Source organism: Geotrypetes seraphini, chromosome 5, assembly GCF_902459505.1.
Source record: "Geotrypetes seraphini chromosome 5, aGeoSer1.1, whole genome shotgun sequence".
NCBI classification, from domain to species: domain Eukaryota; kingdom Metazoa; phylum Chordata; class Amphibia; order Gymnophiona; family Dermophiidae; genus Geotrypetes; species Geotrypetes seraphini.
The window spans coordinates 173,814,739-173,838,749 of NC_047088.1; the positions used below are offsets into that span (position 1 = coordinate 173,814,739).

Here is a 24,011-nt window from a genome sequence, read left to right on the forward strand (position 1 = left end):
TAAAGGAGGACAAAGCAATCGCCAATAGACTGAACACTTTTTTTTGCGTCTGTATTTACCGAAAAGGATATCACAGCATACTGGAATCCATCAGGCTATATGCTGGAAGTGAAAACGGGAAACTGACTGGGTTAACGGTCAGTCTAGAAGAGGTATGCAGGCAGATTGATAGGCTTAAGAGCGATAAATCACCGGGACCGGATGGCATCCATCCAAGGGTCATCAAGGAAATGAAAGGGACCATAGCTGAACTGCTTCAACTAATAGCCATTCTGTCAATCAAAACGGGAAAGATTCTGGTGGACTGGAAGGTGGCAAATGTTACGTCGATCTTCAAAAAAGATTTGAGGGGAGACCCGGGAAACTACATACCGGTGAGTCTGACCTTGGTACCGGGAAAGATGGTAGAGGCGCTGATAAAGGACCGCATCATTAATCACCTTGACGGACACAGTCTGAGGACCAGCCAGCATGGTTTCAGCAAAGGCAGATCTTGTTTGACAAACTTGCTGCACTTCTTCGAGGGAGTAAACAGGCAGATAGACATGGGCGACCTGGTCGACATTGTATATCTGGACTTTCAGAAGGCATTCGACAAGGTTCCGCATGAAAATTGCGAACCATGGAATCGAGGGTGAAATTTTCATGTGGATTAAAAACTGACTGAAGCATAGGAAACGGAGAGTGGGGTAAATGGAAAATACTCGGACTAGAAGAACATCACCAGTGGGGTGCCGCAGAGCTCTGTGCTTGGACCCAAGCTCTTCAACATCTTTATAAACGATCTGGACATAGGTATGACGAGTGAGGTGATTAAATTTGCAGACAATACAAAGTTATTCAGAGTAGTAAAGATGCAGGGGGATTGCGAAGATCTGCAACTTGACATAATCAGGCTCGAGGAATGGGCATCGACATGGCAGATGAGGTTCAATGTGGATAAGTGTAAAGTGATGCATGTCAGTAACAAAAATCTGATGCACGAATACAGGATGTCCGGGGCGGTACTTGGAGAGACCTCCCAGGAAAGGGACTTGGGAGTTCTGATCAATAAGTCGATGAAGCTGTCCACGCAGTGTGCGGTGGCAGCGAAAAGGGCGAACAGAATGCTAGGAATGATAAAAAAGGAGATCACAAACAGATCGGAGAAGGTTATCATATCACTGTCTCGGGCCATGGTGCGCCCTCACCTGCGCACTCACTGCGTACAGCACTGGTCGCCGTACATGAAGAAGGACACGGTACTACTCGAAAGGGTCCAGAGAAGAGCGACTAAGATGGTTAAGGGGTTGGAGGAGCTGCCGTACAGCGAAAGAGAAACTGGGCCATTTCTCCCTCGAACAGAGGAGATTGAGAGGGGACATGATCGAAACATTCAATGTACTGAAGGGGATAGACTTAGTAGATAAGGATAGGTTGTTCATCCTCTCCAAGGTAGGGAGAACGAGAGGGCACTCTTTAAAGTTGAAAGGGGATAGATTCCGTACAAACATAAGGAAGTTCTTCACCCAGAGAGTGGTGGAAAACTGGAACATTCTCCTGGAGTTTGTCATAGGGGAAAACACCCTCCAGAGATTCAAGACAAAGTTAGACAAGTTCCTGCTGAACAAGGACGTACGCTGGTAGGGCTAGTCTCAGGGTGTTGGTCTTTGACCAAAGGGCTGCCGTGTGAGAGGATTGCTGGGCATGATGGACCACTGGTCTGACCCAGCAGCAGCATTTCTTATATGAGAGATTTGTATGCACTGCCTCAACTGTATTCAAATTTAACTGATAAATATTCACTGTGGATATCCTGAAAATCCACTAAATTGAGGACAGTGCAAAAGGTATATGATTCTTAATCAGTGGTTATTCACCTCTAATTGCAAGTTGTGTAGAAGGCATCAGCTACATTTTTCAGCTCCACCTCCTGTATCCCTGGGCTGGGCTGTAGCTCCTCAGTTTCTCCATCTGCACATGAGTTGAAGGTGTCTTCTTAATCTGCTCTGATTTCAGTTTGTTATTTGGGGGGTTTTATCCTGAATTTGAGGCTTCTCAGTCCTTTAGAAGTCCCTAGTTTGCCTGGGGCAGCTCTGCCTGGGAGAAGATACAGACTCTACTGTCAGAAACTTTGTAGCTGGGAGGGCAATCCTTTTATAGGGCACCTACCTAGCCAGCCTGCATTGACATTTTTGGAAGGCTCGGGGTCCGCTCCCCTAGTAGCAAGTAGTAGTTATTACCGCAGCTGGAGCACAGGCTGTGTGGCTCCATGTCGCTCCTGAGGGCTTTATCGGAAACTAGCTGCATTCCCCCCACCCTCAACAATGCATATGGAACTGTGGGGGCCTGGGGCTTCAGATTCTTTCAGGGTCTGACTGGTAGACCGAACAGGCAAGCATTGGGATTCTTTTTACATTCTTATCTGAGGAAGAAATCTTCTTCATTTCCCAGCTGCTGTTTCAACTGATGCAGGCCTGGGATGTGTGAGAGAGGGGGGTGCTAAGGGTGCTGCTGGCTCTGGGGGGCCAAGAGAGGGAGGGTTGCTGCTGGACTGGTATAGGGATGAGTGAGAAGGGTGCTACTGGCACTGGGGGCAGAAGAGGGAAGGGCACTGCTAGACTAGGGAGAGGAGGTGCTATGGGACCTGGGTAGGATGAGAGAGAGGGGTGCTGCTGGACCAGGGGAATTATAGATAAGGATGCTCCTGGACCTGGGAAGGAGAGGGTAAAGTGCCACTGGCCCTGGGGTGCAGGATAGAGGGGCTGCTGCTGGACCTGAGAGGGGTGAGATGGGAAGTGCTGCTAGACCTGGGGAGGAGAGGGATAAGTGCTGGAACTGGGGGAAGGAAAAGAAAAGTTGCTTTAGTTAGTGTGAGAGGGAAGGAGAGGTGCTGCTGGATAGTTGAGCAATGGAGGAGAGAGAGAGATATTGGATTAGGAGGCAGTGGAGAGGGGGAGAGATACTGGATTGCAGGGGAGAAAAAGGAAGAGAGAGGGAGAAATACTAAGTAGGTATAGGATACTGGATTGCAGGAGAGAGCAAGGAAGAGAGAGAGAGAGAGAGAGAGAGATACCAGGTAGGTATGGGCAGAAGAGAGAGAGAAGATAAAGGGGCACAGAGAAGATGCTGGGCATGGAGGGAGCATAGGGACAGGGTATAGAGGGGAGATGCTGGATGTAGCAAGGATGGGGACACAGAGGGGCAATACTGATCACAGGGGGAAAGATAGGAACCAAGAAGGCTGATGCTAAAACGGGGTGGAAAGGAAAAAGGACAGAAAGGAGATGCTGGACAGGACCTGCAGAAGACCCTGCAAAGACAGGAAAGAAAAACAGAGAAGTGAAGACACACACCAGGACCAAAGCGAATGGTAAAATAAAATGCTCAGATAACAGATAGAAAAAAGTACAGTAGAATCTCAGTTATCTGGCACCCATGGGAATTTGTGGATGGCAGATAACTGATTTTCTGGTTGATTGAGAGTGCTGTGTTAGAAACCTTGTCTAGCCCAGATCTCAATTCCCTCCCTCTCTCAAGCCCCGAAGCAGCAGAAGCAGGCAGCAGTGCTGAGCTGCAAACCCACTTGCTCCCTCCCTTCCTTATCCAAAGCGGCAGCCAGACAGCAGGAGGCAGTGCTCAAAACAGGCTACTCCTAGCAGGGCCTTTCCTCTGATTCGTCCCTGTTCCTGCCCCATTCCTGCAAGCTCTGATCTCATCTGCACAAGCCTTGAACACATTAAAATCATAAGTGTTCTAGCTTGTGCAGTTAAGGCAAAACTTTCAGGAATAAGACAAAGTTCACAGGGATGGGATGAGGATATTGAGATCCCATGGGGACAAATTTTTCCCTGTGTCATTCTCTAGACTTCTGACTTTTTCTCCACCTTTTTTAGTTGTATTTTTCATGCTTGTTAATATTTCAGCAACATTTGGGCTTGACAGTATATGAGATTTCCTAATATTTTAATATGATTTTTCTACATCTGCCTATTGCTGGCGGGGCAGAGGGTGTCACCATGGAAATTAGTTTCCACAGGCCAAATAGGAAAACCCCAGGGGTCAGAGGCTCCCTATCTTTGCTCTTTCTCTACTAAAACATTCATTTTTTGAGTGCCTTTTGATTTCAGTTACAGTGATACTGATTCATTCTGTTAGAGAATAATTTTTTTCTTTTGATGGTAAAAGTCAATGCAAAATATGGCAAATTGTATGCAAGCCTGAGAGTATTAAAAAATTTTAATTAGTACTTCTGGATTGCCAAGTAATAAACCATATTATGTTACATTAATAATTTTAATGCATTCCTTTGGCGTATGTTATATTTTACCATTGTTTTTTGTTATCCTTGAAAAATATTTTGTTTAGTACAATATTCCAGTGTAGTAGGAATGGTATGCTGAACCATAGGGTTCTTGATCCATTCTCACAAGCATACTGCAGAAAGATGTCAATCACAGCTTTTTGAACACCACCTCTTTCTCCCTGGTCTCTGCTGCCCCCTTCAGTTTCTCTTTCTGCAGGCAAGCATGAAAGGTCTTCTGATCTGCAAGTTTATTTCTTTTTTATTTTGCAGTAGTTTTGCAAATTTTTCACTCAAATTGCAGGTTTTTTGTAAAGTCAGTTTCCTTTTGTTAAGGGTTTATTCTGCCTGGGTGGAAATGAGCAGATTTTAAATCTGCAGCTGGCAGATGTATCCTTCAGGGACCTGTTTCAGCCAGCCCGCTGAAGATTCATAGAGCTTGGGGTCCATTCCTCTGGTGTTTTCTTGCACCTTTGACTTGGTCAGGGGCTGGAGCACAGGCTGTTAAGGCGCTAATAGCATTTCTTTGGGGCACTCACAGTTCCGGCTGCGTTCAACTCCCCTCCCCCTCTTTTTTTCATGAGGTCAGGGGGTTTTAGGGTTGGTCCAGGGAGGTACGACTGCCAGCCTGAAGATCTCAGCGAAGTGGCTGAATGTCTGAAAGAAGAGGGCCTCTCCTAGAACAGCTACACCTGAGAGGAGCTGAAGCAGGAAGCAGCATCACCATTCCCTAGCACATGATCTGTGAATAAGGCTGTGACAGCCTGTGAGAAAAATTGGGGGGAGGGGATCTTCAAAAACTGTTTTTGATTGTTTCTAGAGCTAGAGTCTTCATTGGCTCACAGTTTATTTTAGAATTCAATTTAAATGTGCTTGTATTTCTTTTAAAATTCTACATGGTATCTTTTATCCTCTTATTCCTTTATTTTGGAATGTTTACCAATTCTCCTTTGCAAGAGGTATCCAACAATTTAAACTCTCCCTTCTAAAAAAGGGATTAAAGGAGTCAAGATCTTCAGTCAATCTTTGGTCTTTAAATTCTCTCAACTCTGGAATGATCTCCCTTTTTTTTTTTTTTTTTAAGGAGTTCCAGTTTGTTTCAATTTTTCCGTAAATCTTTAAAAACTACTATATTTGCCAAACATTTAGAAAACTAATTCTTTTGAATTTTGCTATTATCTTCTATTTATCATTTATAAATCATTCTCTGTTTATTTAATTGCTGTAAACTGCGTCAAATCTTCTTTAGTTTAGTTTAGCTAGGGTCTTGGTCCCCCTTCCCTAAAATTTTATTTTTTAAAATAGTAATATAGTAATGACAGCAGATAAAAACCCAAAAGGTCTAATCCAGTCTGCCCAAACTTACTCTCTCTTTAAATTACTGATTTAATATAAATTTTCATTTTTTCTTAGCTTTTTCTGATTGGTCTTGAGGCAGTACGCCACAGCCTCAAGGAAAGCAAACAAAATGTTGAGTATCATTAAAAAGGGTATCACGACCAGGACGAAGGAAGTCATCCTGCCACTGTATCGTGCAATGGTGCGACCGCACCTGGAGTACTGTGTTCAGTACTGGTCGCCGCACCTCAAGAAGGACATGGCATTACTTGAGAAAGTCCAGAGAAGAGCAACTAAACTAATAAAGGGCATGGAGGACCTCTCATATACTGACAGACTGAAAAAGTTGGGGCTTTTCTCCCTGGAAAAGCGGAGACTTAGAGGAGACATGATAGAAACCGTCAAGATCATGAAGGGTATAGAGAAAATAGACAGGGACAGACTTTTCAAATTAAGGGGAACCACAAGTACAAGGGGGCACTCAGAGAAATTGAAAGGGGAGAGGTTTAGAACAAACGCCAGGAAGTTCTTCTTCACACAGAGGGTGGTGGATACATGGAATGCGCTGCCGGAGGATGTAGTAAGCAGGAGCACACTACAGGGCTTCAAAGAAGCTTTGGATAGGTACTTAGAGGACAAAGGGATAGAAGGGTACAGATAAGAATAGAAGTAGAGGTAAGTTATAAAATTAGTCAGGGACCACTGTTTCAGGCAATAGGCCTGATGGGCCGCCGTGGGTGCGGACCGCTGGGCAAGATGGACCTATGGTCTGCCTCAGCGGAGGCAACTCTTATGTTCTTATGATTTTAAGCTGTATTTTATCGCTAAAATACACTTGTAGTGGCCATCTTGGATTTTCCCAATCTTTTTTTCTAAGTTCTCAGACTTCTCCAAAATATAGTAACATAGTAAATGATGGCAGATAAAGACCCGAATGGTTCATCCAGTCTGCCCAACCTTACATACTCTATAAATTAATGATTTAATTTACATTATCCATTTTCTTAGATATTTCTGGACCAGAAACCCAGAACTCTGCCCGGTACTTTGTTTAGGTTCTATCTACTCTAGAATCTCTGTCAAATCTCACTCCAGCCCATCGAAAACATCCAGCCGTCAAAGCCCTCCCATGCACATCCTCAACTGAATTGCCATATATAGGACAGACTGTGCAAGTCTGCCCAATTCTGGCCTTAGTTCTTCAATATATACCCATTATTTTCTGATTAGAGATCCTCTGTATTCATTCCATGCTTTTTTTTTCTTCCAAAGTGCCAGGGATGGAGTCCTTTGACTCTTAATACCTCTATTTCATGCCTTGTTTGAGAAAGATGGGTAGCTGAAGAGCGCCCTTGTGCCACGTTCTACACTGAGCAAAACGGGGAGGTGGGAACTTAGCTCCCATACAGCCTCAGGAGCATGGCACACAGCTATTGAGCCTGTTTGGGGAGCGAAAATTCCCTCAGGAGCTCCAGAACAGCAGCACAGCAAGCCGAATTGACACAGGCTCCACAGATGAAGAAGAGACATCTCCTCCTTTTTAAAGGGGGATGGGAGTTGCCCTCTAAAAACATTTACCCCAGAGTTTATTAATCTGCTCTGACAGGCATTTGTGTATGGCCAAAATATGCCTTTCCAATCCACTAACGAGCGACCTACGCACTCCTCTCAGGCTCCTCTAGAGCAGTATTTTTCAATCGCCAGTCCGCAGAAAATTGCCAGTCTGCAGAAAATTCCTGCCGGTCCACACAGGGCTGGTGAGAACCTGCGACAGTAGCTTCCTCTCCTCCCAGCAGCTCTCAGTACTTGCCTGCAGCAGCGATTCACTTAGGCAGTCTTGGGGCTTTTGATGAGTCGTGACCCATCAAAGGACCCATGGCTGCCTAAGTGAATCGCTGCTGCAAGCAAGTACTGAGAGCTGCTGGGAGGGAAGGAAGGGGAGGAAGCCACTGTTGGAGGCTGGGAAGCTGCTGGATAAAGGGAGAGCTGCTACTGGACCTAGAGGGAAGTAGAAGAAGAGATGCTGCTGGGGGGGAGGAGGGAAAGGGAAGGGAAGAGAGTTACTGTTGGATAGGGGGAGGAGGGAAGGGAGAAGGAAAAAAGATGGAAACAGCTTGCAGGGAGATTATAGGAGGGGAAGGGGCAGGGTGGAATGGAGAAATCAGATGAGGGGAAAGGGGAGAGACAGGAATGAGAAAGTAGAGAGAGATTGAAGCTGGCAAGGGGGTCAGCAGAGAAATAAGGAAAGTGGAACACAGATGCTAAATCTGATGTAGGAGAGATAAAAATGAGAGCAATTAAGCTGGAATGAATCATGTAAAAAGAAGAGAGGGGGCTGGATGGAAAGGGGAGAGGGGCATAGAAAGAAGGCAGATACCATATGGAAGGGGGAGAGGGCAGACAGTGGATGGAAGGGGCAGATGCTAGATTGAAGAGACAGGGCAGACGCTAGAAGGAAGAGAGTGAAAAAAAGATGAAAGCAGAACCCAGAGACGACAAAAGGTAGAAAAAAATAATTTTATTTCTATTTTGTGATTAGAATATATCAGATTTGAAATATGCATCCTAGAACTGGTATTAGAGCTGGTACTAGAGCTGGTATTAGACATAACTGGGGACTGCAAAGCCCAGGCAGTGCTTCTTTAGCTTCCAGCTGGCTTAGGGCTCTCTCTGACCAGGGGGCAGTTGCCCTTGTTGCACTCCCCTAACACTATTCCTGTCGTATGACTGTGGTATTCTGTTAGCATGATATTTCTGTGTAGCATTCTGTAATAATTTGGCTTAATTTTCTTGATAGTAGAAGGGATATATGTTAAGGGAAGGGGAGACAGGGGTTTTGTTGATCCTTGCTCTGTATTATTTGTATTTATAAAATGACAATTGTACAGAATATTATTTCTTTTTATACTTTAATAAAATACATTCAATATAAAATCATAACTGAGGCTTGTGCGGATGGATCAGATGGTTTGTGGGGATTGAGCTCGCGGAGACGACGCGGAAACTTTTTTTTTTTTTTTTTTTTAATTTCAGTCTTAGTAGTTTGCCGGTCCACAAAATAATTCTTTTATTTCTGCCGGTCCATGGGTGTAAAAAGGTTGAAGAACACTGCTCTAGAATGCCTCCTCCATGAGAGCAGAAATCCTTCCTAACTCAGATTGCCAGTCAGACAGAGATTCAGGGGACAAAAGTTCTGATCCCCTTACTGTCACAAAGTGAGGCATCCCTGAAGGGAGATTTAGTCTCCTATGTAAAGAATTCAGATGAGTTCCCCACCTCGGAACAAGGAGAAGATCCCTCGATAAGATGGCTTTCAAATCTTCTTCATTGGTGGACATTATTATTGAGTCTTTTCATGAGCTCAGCATTGATCTGCCTCAGCCCCAGTCATCTCAGTGTACTCTGCTGAGCAGGGTCTGGTCTCAGCCCACGACTTTTCCGTCCTGAAGGATACAAAGGACAGCAGAGTGGATATGGTCCTCAGGAGGCAGTTTGAGGTCCTGGTTCTAGAAATTAAGGTAGTGTCAGCAGCTTCCTTTGTAGCACACCTTTGCCATTCATGACTGTGGTCCCTGAATGTGACAGCAGCTGACCCTTTACTTCAGTCATAACAAGAGTCTCTGCATATTCCATCTCTGTCCGATGCATGCTGTAGTCAGACAGTTGGGCGGGCAATTCAACTTCTAAGACGACGCTCAGCAGGTTCACCTTTAAGGGACAGATGCTTTCTAGCAAAGGTCTGGATGATCTTATGGCTAGTGTGCAAGATCAATGTCCCAAGTCCTTACCAGACAGCAGACCTTGAGCAGCTGGGAGCCAGTTTTGGCGTTCCTTTTGGGAATCACTTTTTCACCAGTATACCTCAGGAGGCTTGTCAAAAACACCCTATCAAGGATCCAGAGATATTCCAGAAGCTGGAAAATCCAGACTACAGGTTCCCAGGGCACAGTGGCAACCAAGAAGCCACAGTGATGCCAGTCCTCCAGCTGCCTCCCAGTAGATGGAGGTCGGCTCTCGGACATTCTAGAGGCCTGGGAACACATAACGACAGATCTTTGGATCTTGGATATTATCTGAGGGTTACAAAATAGAGCTTGTACACTCTGTCCAACTAGTTCATGGATTCACCGACAAGTCGGTAAGACTGGGCAGCTCAAGTACAGGGCAACAATGAACAGGGGGTTGGACATTCAAACCATAGAACCAGTTCCATAAGAACACTCAGGTTCGGGCAGATACTCCATATACTTTGTTATGCCCAAGAAAGACTCTGATGAATGCAGACCCATCCTGGATCACAAATACATCAATGCGGCCCTAAGGGTTCCACGGTTCCGGTTGGAGACGGTGCAATCTGCCATTGCAGCAGTCCATCTGGTAAAGATTCTAGCCACCTTGGATTTGATGGAAGCTTATCTCGCATTCCAATTCCACATTCAAAGTTCCTGAAATTTCACGTGTTGGAGAATCACTACCAATTCTCTGTGCTACCGTTCAGGCTGGCAACGGCACCCTGGACTTTCACCAAGGTGATGGTGGTGGTAGCAGTTCATCTATGCAGAGCAGGCTGGCTGCTGCATCCTTATTTGGATAACTGGCTAATCAGAGTCCCCCTCCCAAGAAGAGGGAAAAAGTGCAGTGGTGGCAGCTGTAAACTTTACAGAGTGTGGACTGGATTGTAAATTTTTGGGAAAGGCAGTTAGTCCCAACTTAGTCTTTAGAATACCTGGGAGTTCTATTCAACACGGCAGACGGTAAAGTTTTTCTTCCAGAAGCACGCAGAAAGAAGCTTTGGCTACCATAGAAGTAGTGCCCTGGATGACGCATATGCATCCCCTCCAGGATGCACTATTGTCTCATTGGTCTTTTACAAGCATCTTCCCTGGACTGAGGCAGCCCGAAGCAGCATGCATTGGTAGCTCCAACTGCAGTCTCTAACTAAAGGAATTCCACTTAAGATCGATTTCTGGATTATGCTGACAACAGATGCCAGCCTGTTTGGCTGTGGACGTACTGCAATGGTCACCCAGTGCAAGGGAAATAGACACTCTCTAAGTCAGGGGTGTCAAAGTCCCTCCTCGAGGGCCGTAATCCAGTTGGGTTTTCAGGATTTCCCCAATGAATATGCATTGAAAGCAGTGCATGCACATAGATCTCATGCATATTCATTGGGGAAATCCTGAAAACCCGACTGGATTCCGGCCCTCGAGGACCGACTTTGACACCTGTGCTCTAAGTGAAAGTAGTCAATCAACAGGCTGAACTGAGAGCGGTTCACCTTGCACTTCGAAAATTGCAGTCAGTGCTGGAAGGCAGAGCAGTAAGAGTATTCCCAAACAATGCCATGGCAGTAGCCTATGTCAACTGGCAGGGAGGCACCAGAAGGAGCAAGAGGCTAAAGTCCTATTGTTGGGCAGAAAAACACCTGTTAGTCATCACAGCAGCACACGTAGCCAGAGTGGAGAATGTGCAAGTGGACTCCCTTAGCAGACATTGGATCTGGGAGAGTGGTAGTTGTTCCCGAAAGTGTTCCAGGACATTGACATTGTCGGACTTTTGGGGGCATCTGTCGTTCGACCTAATGGTGATAGAATGCAACAAGAAAGGGCCACATTTTTTTCAGCCAAAGATATGAAATCAGAAGTGCAGGCATGGATGTCCTGGTTCAACCATGGCTGATGTCCGGAATACTATGTGTTTCCTCCATGGCCCCTGATAGGCTGAGTAGTTCATCGCATAGCAAGTCATTCAGGAAGGATAATCCTCATAGTCCCGGATTGACCCAAGTGTCCTTGGTATGCAAATCTAATCCACTTACAACAGGACAGATGTCTCCTGCTCCTGGCGTATCCAGACTTGCTCTCACAGGGGCTGATTGCCCTAGAAGATTCAGGTCAGTTCGGTCTTATAGCATAGCTCTTGAGCACACAGCACTAGCCAAGAAGGGATATTCAGAAGTGGTCATTACCACACTACTGAAATCAAAGAAGCCATTCACTCTTTTGGTATACGCCAAGACCTGGGAGACTTTTCAGCACTGGTGTAATAAGAAGAATCTGGAGTCTGCCAAAGCCCCAGTATCATCAGTACTGGCCTTTCCTACAAGAGGGCCTTTACAAGGAATTAGTAGTGGCATCTCTTAAGGTGCAGATGGTAGGCCTTGCTTGCTTTATAGGCCGAGAGAAGATAGTTTCGCTAGCGACTTACCCAGATATTATTAGATTCCTCAAAGGAGCCCTGAGGCTTAGGCCGCCAATCTGAGAGCCTTTCCTTTCCTGGAATCTCAACATCATGCTAGGCTCTAACAGAGGGTCTCAGGAGGGTCCCATATGAACCCTTGAAGGAATCTTAAGATCAAAGCAGTATTTCTAGTTGCAATTACCTCGGCTAGAAGAGTTTCAGAATTGCAAACTTTGTCGTGCAGGGAACCATTCCTAAGGATCATGGAAGCAGGAGTAGCCTTGTATACAGTACCTTCCTTTTTGCCAAAGATTGTTTCAGCATTTCACATCAATCAGGAAGTCAGACTTCCAGCCTTTCAACCTACAGGTTCTAAGAGGAAAGACAAGGCTTTAAAGCTTCTGGATGTCTGCAGAGTTCTTTTGTGTTACCTGGAAGTGACTGAGTTTCATCTGTGGGACCTATTGCTGCCCGATTCAGGAAAAAAAAATTTGATTCGATTCAGCCTATTGAATCGATTTTTCTTTTCAATTCGATTTTCCTGCCCAATTTGGGTTTTGTTTTGGGGGTTTTTTTAACATCCTGGTGAGTTTATTTTATAACTTCTTCACCCCTTTTGCCTTCTCCTAACCACACTGATGCTGTGATGTAAACAAACGAAAAAGACTTTTCCTCTCTCTGTTAAATCCTAGCTCACATTTGCGGTCTAACACCAGCTCTGGCAGGATACACGTTTCAAATCCGACATATTGTAATCACAAAACAGAAAATAAAATGATTTTTTCTACCTTTTGTTGTCTGGTCATTATTCAAATCTTTTTGGTCCCAGGCTCTGGTTATCTTCTGATAACTTCCTTGCCAGGGTCTCCTTCTTTCTACTTTCTCCGTGCTAACCATCCATCTGCCATCTCTGTCCTCCCCTTCTGTTTCCCTTCCCTCCCCCGGAGGTCTGGCATCTTTCCTTTTTTTCGTCTCCATCCACAGATCCACCTTTTCTCAACTACCCTTTCATCCAGTATCTCTCCCTTCTTCCTCACTACCCCAGGGTCCACCATCTCTCCCTTTCTTTTCCCAACTGCCCTCCTATCCAGTATCTCTATCACCCCCTCTACACCATCCCTTGTGTCCAACTTCTCTCCCTTTCTGTTCCTTCCTTCCCTAAATCACATTGCCCATCATCTCTCTCCCTCTCCTCTATTTTTAGACCCATTATTTCTTCCCCCAAAATCCGGCATATGCACGTCTCTTTGAACCCCCCCTTCCCTCCCTGTACTTCTACACCAGGGCCCATTCCCCTGAAGGCCTGCACCCAAGGCCTGCCTGTCCCCCACGAAGGCCTACACCCCACCCATGAAGGCCTGCCTGTCCCCCCCTGAAGGCCTTCACTCCACCCCTGAAGGTCTGCCTGTCCCCCCTGAAGGCCTGCACCCAAGGCCTGCCTGTCCCCCCTGAAGGCCTGCACCCAAGGCCTGCCTGTTCTCCCCTGAAGGCCTGTACAACCCCCTCCCCCCCCCGAAGGACTGCACCCCCCCAGAAGGCCTGCGTGTTCCCCCCAGAAGGCTTGTATAACTCCCCCCTGAAGGTCTGCACCCCCTCTCCCCCCCCCCCCCCAGAAGGCCTCCTGGCATCAATTTACCTAATTTCAGCAGCTTGGATAAGATCGCTAGTGCTAGCGATCTTTAATAGCTGCAATTGGGTCTTCCGAGCTGCCTTCTCTCTGCCGCGGTCCCACCCCTCCTTTTGACATCGGAGGAAGGGCGGGACCGCGGCAGAGAGAAGGCAGCTCAGAAGACCTGATGGCAGCTTGCAAAGATCGCTAGCACTATTGATCTTATCCAGGCTGCTGAAATTAGGTAAATTGAAGCCGGGAGGCCAGGGGTGAAGCCGAACAGAAGCACTTCCCGACTGACACTCCCCACTTGCCCTCTAAAGCAGAAGTGGCAGCAGCCGGCCAGCAAGAGGCAGCGCTGCCGATCCTGCTTTAGGGAGCGAGGGGGGAGGGTCAGTCACCGAATTGGGAGGCTTTTGTTGTTGTTGTTGTTGTTGTTGTTGTTGTTTTTGAATCGATTCGAATCGTGAATCGGGCAGCACTAGTCGGACCATCTGTTTGTGCTAACCAGAGAGTCAAGGCGAGGCAGATCAGCTTCCAAGGCCACTGTTTCCAAGTGGATTCAGGCAGCGATCTCTACATACATTGTCTGCATCAAATAACTGCCAGTGTCACTGAAAGCACATTCGACAAGAAGAGTAGCCTCCTCTTTGGCAATACCTCCAGTCGGGTTCAGTCGAAACCTACAGTGGAGGGAGCGCACCAGCGCCAACGGCCAGCACCCGCCTGCCAGGGCCGGCCTGAGAGCTTCATTCCAGCTCTGTTCCACCGTCGGGTGTGCGAGCTTGCTCCGCCCCTTCCCTGGACAGTCGGGAACTTTTTCTCCTTAAATTCAAGCCGAGGAACGGCGCTCCTCAGCCAAGGGACCAGTCGGAACCTACAGCAGAGGGAGCCCACCCACACCAGCGCCAACGGCCAGCACCCGCCTGCCAGGACCAGCCTGAGAGCCTCGTTCCAGCTCTGTTCCACAGTCAGGCGTGTGAGCTTGCTCCGCCCCCCTCCCTGGACAGTCGGGAACTTTTTCTTCTTTAAATTCAAACCGAGGAATGGCGCTCAGCCATTCGGAGCGCCAGCTAAGGTGCACGGCAAAGGCAAAGATGCGCCTTTGCGAAGTGCCTGAGTGGCCTATCTTCAGGAGCCTACCCCCCTCAACAATCCATCTCACCAGTGTCAGGGCGATTCAAAATCCAGCAGGAAGAATGTCCTGCCTACCCTCTCACGCTCCTCAAACAGACGCCTGCTACATACGGTCTTTCCCAACGTCTTGCAAGATCTTACCACAAGGCAAACCAGCTGGATAACTCTGATAAGTATTTGCATGCTTATTGCATGGTTACCCTACTACCCTTATCCAAACAAAGCTAACTGATCTTGGTTACTTATTTACTACATAATGGCCTCTTTAAATAATCTTTTAATTCTGTTTCTTATGTTCTATTGGTCCTGCTTCAAAAGCTGGTCAGCAGATGCTCTACACTCTACGCCTATCCCAATCCTCACTAGGTCTCGTTTTACCAATCTAGAACCCCACATGACAGCCCATCGATATTTACATGATTGTTCCGAATGGGGCCCATTTCAAATCCCAGTTGTTCCACCTTCACTTAAACCAATCAGACCACATTGTAAAAAACAGCGGACGTTGAAGAAAATTACCTACTCAGCAACTATAGACCCCCCCTACCAAAAGGTCCAAGGTTTTTACTTAAACATTCGTTCTATTAGGAACAAATCCCAGCTGGTAAAAGACTGGTTAGAAGAGACCAACCCTGACTTTCTGCTTCTAACTGAAACATGGCTGGTTTCTGACAGTGATATCATAATACGCGACTGCCTCCCACCTGGGTTTAAAATCATTTCCCAACCCAGAAGAGGGGGAGGTTTAGCCATTATTGTAAGAGATTCATTTGAATATACCATCTTAACCTCATAATCCTCAACAGATCTCAAAATTTTCTCTTGCAAACTATCAGCAAACCAGCTAGACGATGGCTTAATCATCACACTGTTCTATATCCCACCCAAAAAATGGTCCTCCGCCAAGGATAACTTCTTTGAATTCCTCCTTACCAACTCAGCTGCGGGGCCATATAACCTACTGACCGGTGATCTGAACATTCACCTAGAGCAGGAAGAACAGGGTGATGCCAAAGATCTTCTTTCCTTCTTTGCTTCTCTAGATTTCTTCACGCCGCCCCCAGTAAAGACCCATCAAAAAGGTCATCAACTTGATCTAGTAACCTTTTCCTCTAAAGAACTAGTCCAACCGAAACTTCTCTGGGATCACTTGGTCAGACCACCGATTATGTAATTTCCAGTTCAGCTGGCAAACAAATCATTCCCCATCCAATCCCAAGGTGGCAAAAAGGAATAAGAAAACAATAGCCATTAGAGGTTTAGTAAACTCTGTGGAATTCTGGTCACATTACATTACTTCTAACTCTGACTCCAACTCCTTCTCGGTAGATTCTTGTACCAACACGAGCACACAGATATTAAACAAAATGGCCCCCATCAAATCAAGAAAAATGAGAAACAAAGATCTGGAAGGTTGGTTCGACGCCGAGCTAGGAACAGTGAAACGGGAATTACGAAAACTTGAGAGACAATGGCTGAAATCAGGTGACAGTAAGGAGAGAGCAAATTGGAGACAAAAATTAAAAGAATGCAAAAATCTAATTACAGAAAAACACACTAATTTCTACGCACAAAAAATTGGTTCGCCAAACAACATCAGAAATCTTTTTAAACTAGTCAACAATCTCTACGACATACAGTCCTACCTTAGACTCTCCACCATCGGCCGATGCACTGGCTGAATTTTTCAACAAAATTATCAACCTGAGATCCATCCTTTTGGTCACTACAACCAATCATTCGAACTACCCAGTTGCTGAATACATAGTCGAACCTAGGGTAGACATGTTCTGGAATAATTTTAACACCCCCACCTGGCTTCAATTCTGCAAATTTTATTCAAAATACGCCGATTCCTACTGCAAATTAGACTGTTGCCCACCAAACATTATGAAAGTTGCTCCAGTCACCTTTAAAGCCAAATTACATATTTGGCTTTCCTCTCTACTACTGTCAGGCACTTTTCCCAAAGCCTTAGGCCAAATTCTGATCACTCAGATTGTAAAAAAAAAAACCAAGGAATCCATTAAGTTGACCACGAACAGACCCATCGAGCATTCCATTTTTTTATAAAGCTGATGGAAGGCCTGGTTAACCAGGACTTAGTAGCTTACCTGGATAAATTCTGCATACTGCACGACAACCAATCATGTTTTCTTCCTGGATTTAGCACGGAAACAGTTATTGCCTCTCTACTAGATTCCCTCCACAGCTTATTTAATCAGGGTACAAGTGCTCTAGTCCAGCAATTTGACTTAAGTAACACTTTCGACCTAGTCGATCATGACATCCTACTCGAATGTCTGGAGTCAATTGGCCTTTCGGGTAATGTCCTAAAATGGTTCCAGGGTTTTTTAAGAAAACGTTCATACCAAGTTTATAGTGACAACGATCATTCCTATTGCTGGGTCAACTCATGTGGAATCCCACAAGGTTCCCCCCTTTCCCCTACACTATTTAACCTACTGCAAAGCTTAAAAGTCAAATTTTACATATATGCAGACATCACTTTAGTTTTTCCCCTAACAAACCTATCTCCTGAGGCAAAGATCCACCTGACATCCATATTAAAGCAAATCAATCAATGGATGGCTCAAGTCAAACTGAAACTCAACTCAGAAAAAAACAAATTCTTCCTAGCTACCCGAATGACAAACTCAAAGACTCTTCAATTTCCTTGAATGGTCAAGTCTATCCTATTGTCAACTCCATAAAAATTCTGGGAGTAACCCTGGACCGTCACCTTACTCTTGAAGCGCACACTGAGCTATTGATTAGAAAAGGCTTCTCGACTCTATGGAAAGTATTTCGATGCAACTTCATTCTGTTTATTGGTGCAAGCCTCCATACTAAACATACTTGACTACTGCAACATCATTTATCTGGGGTCTTTCAAGAAAACTATTCAAAGACTCCGAATCATCCAAAACTCAGCCATCCGACTGATTTTTGGCATAAAAAATAGAAACATAGAATCAGACGGCAGATAAGGGCCACGGCCCATCTAGTCTGCCCACCCCAATGACCCTCCCCTACCTTTTTCTGTGAATAGATCCCACGTGTCTTTCCCATTTTGCCTTAAAATCAGGCACGCTGCTGGCCTCAATAACCAGAAATGGAAGACTATTCCAGCGATCAACCACCCTTTTAGTAAAAAAATAATTTCCTGGTGTCCCCGTGCAGTTTCCCGCCCCTGATTTTCAACGGATGCCCCCTTGTTGCCGCGGGACCCTTGAAAAAGAAGATATCTTCTTCCACCTCAATGCGGCCCGTGAGATACTTGAATGTTTCGATCATGTCACCCCTCTCTCTGCGTTCCTCGAGTGAGTACAGCTGCAACTTATCCAGCCGTTCCTCGTACGGGAGATCCTTGAGTCCCGAGACCATCCGGGTGGCCATTCTCTGGACCGACTCCAGTCTCAGCACATCCTTACAGTAATGCGGCCTCCAGAATTGCACACAGTATTCCAGGTGGGGCCTCACCATGGATCTATACAATGGCATAATGACTTCAGGCTTACGGCTGACGAAACTCCTGCGTATGCAACCTATGATTTGCCTTGCCTTGGATGAAGCTTGCTCCACTTGATTGGCAGTCTTCATGTTCTCACTGACGATCACCCCTAAGTCTCGTTCTGCTTCAGTTCTTGTTAGGATCTCACCATTAAGGGTGTAAGTCTTGCATGGATTTTGGCTGCCCAGGTGCATGACTTTGCATTTTTTGGCATTGAAGCTGAGTTGCCAGGACCTAGACCAGTGCTCCAGTAGGAGTAGGTCATGCATCATGTTGTCGGGCACTGAATTTATGTCTGTTGTGTTTTTGCCCACTACATTGCTTAGTTTGGCGTCATCGGCGAATAATGTTATTTTGCCTCGCAGCCCTTCTGCCAAGTCTCTTATAAAGATGTTAAATAGGATCAGGCCCAGGACCGAGCCTTGCGGCACTCCACTGATCACCTCTGTCATTTCGGAGGGGGTGCCGTTCACCACTACCCTCTGACGCCTACCTCCAAGCCAGTTCCCAACCCATTTCGTCAATGTGTCGCCCAATCCTATAGAACTCATCTTGCTCAGCAACCTGCGGTGTGGTACACTATCGAATGCTTTACTGAAGTCCAGGTATACAATGTCCAGGGACTCCCCAACATCCAGCTTCCTCGTCACCCAGTCAAAGAAGCTGATCAGGTTGGATTGGCAGGATCTCCTCTTAGTAAATCCATGTTGACAGGGATCCCGTAGATTCTCCTCGTTCAGGATCGTATCCAATTGACGTTTGATTAGAGTTTCCATTAGTTTGCACACTATTGATGTGAGACTCACCGGTCTGTAGTTTGCTGTCTCCATTTTGGAGCCTTTCTTGTGGAGTGGAATAACGTTAGCCATCTTCCAGTCCAACGGGACGTTACCCGTACTAAGGGAGAGATTGAAGAGCGCGGATAGCGGTTCCGCCAAGACATCACATAACTCCCTGAGCACCCTGGGCTGTAGGTTGTCAGGCCCCATTGTCTTGTTAACCTTAAGCTTTGACAGCTCGCAGTAGACACCGCTGGGTGTAAACTCAAAATTACTAAACGGGTCAACTGCGTCAACCCTTGTCTGTAGCTGAGGGCCGAGTCCTGGCACTTTGCAGGTGAAGACTGAGCAGAAGTATTCATTTAACAGTTGGGCTTTTTCCGAGTCCGTTTCTACATAGTCTCCGTCTGATTTCCTAAGACGTACTATCCCGCCTGAGTTCTTATTTCTGTCACTGATATACCTGAAGAAGGATTTATCTCCTTTCTGGATGTTCTTCGCTAGAGACTCCTCCATGCGGAATTTGGCCTCCCTAACTGCTGTTTTGACGGCTTTTGACTTGGCGAGATAGACTTCCCTAGAGTCCTGTTTCCCTGATTGTTTGTAAGAGATGAATGCTTTTTTCTTCTCCTTGATGAGGTCCGAAATCTCCGCAGAGAACCACTGTGGCTTATTGTTCCTCCGCCGTTTACTTACTGATTTAACATAGCGGTTTGTTGCTTCCTGTATGGTGGTTTTCAAAGTCGACCACCTTTCTTCCACATTATCGGTTTCTGCTTGGCTTTGTAGCGCCTGGTGAACTACATAATCCCCTATTACCAAAAACTTCATTGTCTGCCCCTGGAGGCAAGAGTCCTGTTCAAATTTGCCTGTCTTTGTTTTAAATCTATACTTGGCTCGGCCCCCACATACCTGGTCACACATTTCAACTTGGACTGCCCCAGCAGACCTACACACAGAGTCCACATGTTCACCCATCCATCAATAAAGGCCTGCCGATACAAAAGATACTTAGACAGAACACTTGCTTTCCAAGCAGGCCAAATGAACAACTGGCTGAGCAACTTAATAACACACTCTTCATCATATCTAAGTTTTAGAAAACTAGTAAAAACAAACTTGTTCAACCGATTTGTAACCTAAATGCTCCCATGGTCCATCTGATTTTTTACCACGATCTCTCATTCCCACTCTGTTCTCTGCCTACATGTATTGATGTCTGTCCAGTGTGCCTATTCTCGCTGATTGTTTGCAGGATGTTCCAGCCCTCTTATCCCTGTATCCGCTTCATGTACTTTAAAACCTTACTTTGTACCTATCTTTGCTGATTGTCCAGCTCCTCTTATTGTAAACCGCCTCGAATTACTATGACTTTGGCGGTATATAAGAATAAAATTATTATTATTATTATTACTACATGGTCGTCCCTTCACACATTCATTAAATTCTATAGGGTAGACATGGAGATTCCGCGTTTGATCCTTGGTACTGAGAGCAGGCTTATTATCTATCCCACCCGAGTCTTTTGGGGACTGCTTAGGTAAGTTCCTATGGTTCAGCAGACTTACTAGTAGATAGTGATAATATGCTTGAATCCCCCACCCCCACCCAATAATTTCTGATGTGCCTGTTTCTGCCTTAAGCTTCATGGTCCTCTCCATAGCTAAGACTTCTCTGCCAGAAGGACTATAGATTCCAATTGTTTGTAAATATAATTTGATTTGTTTTACTTGTCAAAAGCAATGTTCCTTCATTTATAAATTCCAGTTCATTATTGACTGTTATAACATTATATGAGCAGATCAGAACCTTGGTTTCAGGGAGTTTCCTGTGTCCCTCTTTCTCCTGTCCTTTACTTTAGAGCTCTTACATGCTTTGGGACAAACTGAAGGAGGCAGCAGAGACCAGGGAGAAGGAGGAGGTGTTCAAAAAGCTGTGATTAACATCTTTCTGCAGTATGCTCATGAGAATGGATCAAGTACCCTATGGTTCAGCATACCATCCAGATCTGCTGGAAAAGTTACTATCAAGGTAAGATCTTAATCTCTTTTCGTTACAGTGCTCTGATAAAATAAATCTTTCATTAGCAATATTTTTTTTTTCTCTTGTTAGGAACCGAGGATACATTCTATGAGAAGAAATTTTTCTCACCCTACGTCTGTGGGTCTGAAACCTAGATATACACGAAGCACTCATTTTCATCATAGGAAAGATTATAGAGCAGAAGATTCAATCTTGACTCCTCCATCCTCCAATGACTCAGTTAAATAAAATGTTAAAACAACTGCTATCAGACTTTTCAAACACAGGGAAGGCATTTGTAATTGGCAGTAATTTATTTTTGAACCTGCCAAAGTTAAATGGTCCTTGCATTTTTGTAGATGGAATTTTGAAGTTTAAGTTAGCAGAAATATGAAGGATGTAAGATAAAATCATGGTTTACTTTATTAATTCATACACTTGAATGGAGACATGGACTTGTAATGTGTAGGAAACACTGCATATTGTAAAAGTGTGAAAGGCTTGTTATTTATTTGAAAGAAATAAATAAATTAAAACTTACTGTATCCATTGATCACAAATTTGAGCTAAGTTTTGGTAAAAAAGTAAAATCTGAGGTTTATGTACTGGCTATTTTATTTCATCTACTATTTAAACACAATTCACTATAGTTTGTTTTCATTTTGTATATTTTGTTATGTATAATTTATTTTGGATATTAATCAGTTACTCATTTTATTTATCAGATATTTATGATATACATTGTGTTAAAGTAAATTAAACAAATTTGGACCACTGCTAGGACTCTAATGAAGGCTGACACTTCTTAAATACTGTAAACAGTATACTTTTACATACCTTTCAGATACAGATACTGATTTTATGAACAATATTTCTATAAAAGAAAAAACAGTCAAGAACCTTCATCTAGCTAATTTTAGATATACATTTAAAAGTAAAATTATTTTTCCAGTGCCCATAACATTTAGAGACACAAAAAAATGGGTGCTTGACTGCTGCATCATGTTATGAGAGCAAATGTGAGTTGTTCTTTCCTATGGACTGTAAGGAAGGATTTTAGAACTCGCCTGCTGCTTTTTTTCCTTGTTATTTGGTTTCATGACTGCAATTTTTCTTCTAATTCTGAACTCCTGATTAAATGAAAATTTAAGATGACTTTACCGTATTTAAAAGGAGTGCAAGCCAGAATTGTTTATGGGTGTATCATAGGGTATTTTTTTACAATTTTTATAAATCTAAATGTATTTTTTAATTTGAACTGACAATAGCAAGTTCCTAGCTATATTTGCAAATGTTCCAGTTAATACATATTCTTGCAGAGTGGGCATTATAGAAAATGTAGTTGTATAAAGAGATAATATAGTATTTAAAATTCATCCCAACTTTCAATGTCACCCTTTTTATATTATTTTGGAAAAGATGTGGTCTTATAATTTTAGTTAAAACTGTAACTATATGTTTATTCCAAGGTCTGCAAAAAATTTTGCATCTTTATTAAACAGAAAAAAGATCATACATTAAAATGATTCCTCTGCTTTTGTAAAAAAAAAAAAAAAAAAAAAAGTTATTGACCATGCCTGTGCATTGTCATCGGTTTTTGTTCTAATAGGTATGTTAGCAATTTACTATTAAGGTTATCAGTTTGTTGTTCTTATGTTACTTTTTTTGGTTAAAATATGTTAAAATAATCTGTCTAGGTATGTTGTAGAATTGTTGGCACATCCAAAACCTGTTTTGTCTATGTAAAAGTTTTCACTGTAAATATTTGCTTACATTTTTCATCAGAAAGGAGCATAATTGTCTTATGCCTGCTTGAAACAGTAAATCAACAGCAGATTATAAACTTGTACCTATCTAGCCAATTGTGAATTCTGCTTCAAAGGGTCAATAGCAATTTAACACAAGAAGTATTAAAATGTGTTTTAATTTTAGTGGTTCAGAACATTGGAGGAACTCTTCTAGTAAAGTACCTTGTTTCAAAAATATTGTAGTCTGACAGCCTTTTATAAATTATAACTGCATAGCTAGGTACTACCCTATGAAAACTTAACATTTCAGGTAAATTTGGATTTATAAGAAAATTAGACCATGGCAGCTAAAAACCATGTAGCCATGACCAACTTCAGAGTCAGTATAGCACAGCAGTTCTTTCTTTTTGATGCCAACAAAAGAATACCTAAGGAAAGAAGAAATCTGTACATGATCGTGAAAGCTGGGAGTGGTCATACTTTTGATTGACAGCTGACTTTACCTTCCAGGATTTTCATGTGTTACTTAGGAGAAAGATTATCAATATGTGCTACTGTTAAGATGGGTTATTTTACCACAAGGTGTGCTATTTTAGCATAGGGTCCAATTGTATGCAATGAGACTTTGTGCTAAAATAGAACTTGTGGTAAAATAACCCTTCTTAACAGTAGTACACATCAATAAATTCCCCTGTTCCTGTTTTCTTTACAAAATTATATAAATCTGAAATTACAATATATTATTGGAATGTATCAGGCTGGCCAGTTAATTAAGGAAGGATAGTCAAAACACACTTTTTAAAAAGGTATGATTCAACAAGAAGTACCACTTTATATCGTTATATTTATCAGAAAGAATAAATTAAAGGCTAGATTTACTAAAGTGTGCTATTGTATTAATGCTTGTTGACACACATTAACATTCTGTAGTCAATATTCAAAACCAGTTGACTGGGTAAGAGATCCTCTTGCCCAGTTAACTGGTGCTAAGCAGCCCCTGAGAAAATATTCAATAACATTTACCTGGATATTGCTTCTGAATATCCCCTCTAACCACTAAAGCCAAAACCAGCTATTGTGTGGGCAGTCAAGAGGCAGAGTGAGCACTTAACTGAATATTCAACCCTTAACCAGTTAACTGATCAAATAGGACTGCATAAATAGCCATCTTTGGCCAGTTTAACTTAACTGGCTGAGTGCTGAATATCGACACTTATCCAGTTAATTGCCAGCTAACCACATATACCCAGATATTTAATGATAGTACCTGGACATAGCCAAGTATTTAATATCTGGGCATCATTTTGTGGCGGTAGCAATCAGCATTTTTAAATTGCTGACTGCCGCCGGCTAAATATGGATTCCATAATTTTGTACCAGTCCTACTTCATGCAGTGGGACC

General features: G+C 43.9%; 1 protein-coding gene across 1 annotated transcript in view; it reads left to right on the forward strand.

Annotated features, from left to right (window-relative positions):
- The window catches only part of BOLL (boule homolog, RNA binding protein), a 566,072-nt gene extending 543,232 nt beyond the window's left edge, over positions 1 to 22,840 (forward strand). Inside the window, exon 12 of the mRNA XM_033945221.1 lies at positions 20,952 to 22,840. Coding sequence (XP_033801112.1) covers positions 20,952 to 20,973 — 22 coding nt within the window. The 3' untranslated portion in view covers positions 20,974 to 22,840. The remainder of the gene's footprint in view (positions 1 to 20,951) is intronic.
- Positions 22,841 to 24,011: the final 1,171 nt, after the last annotated feature.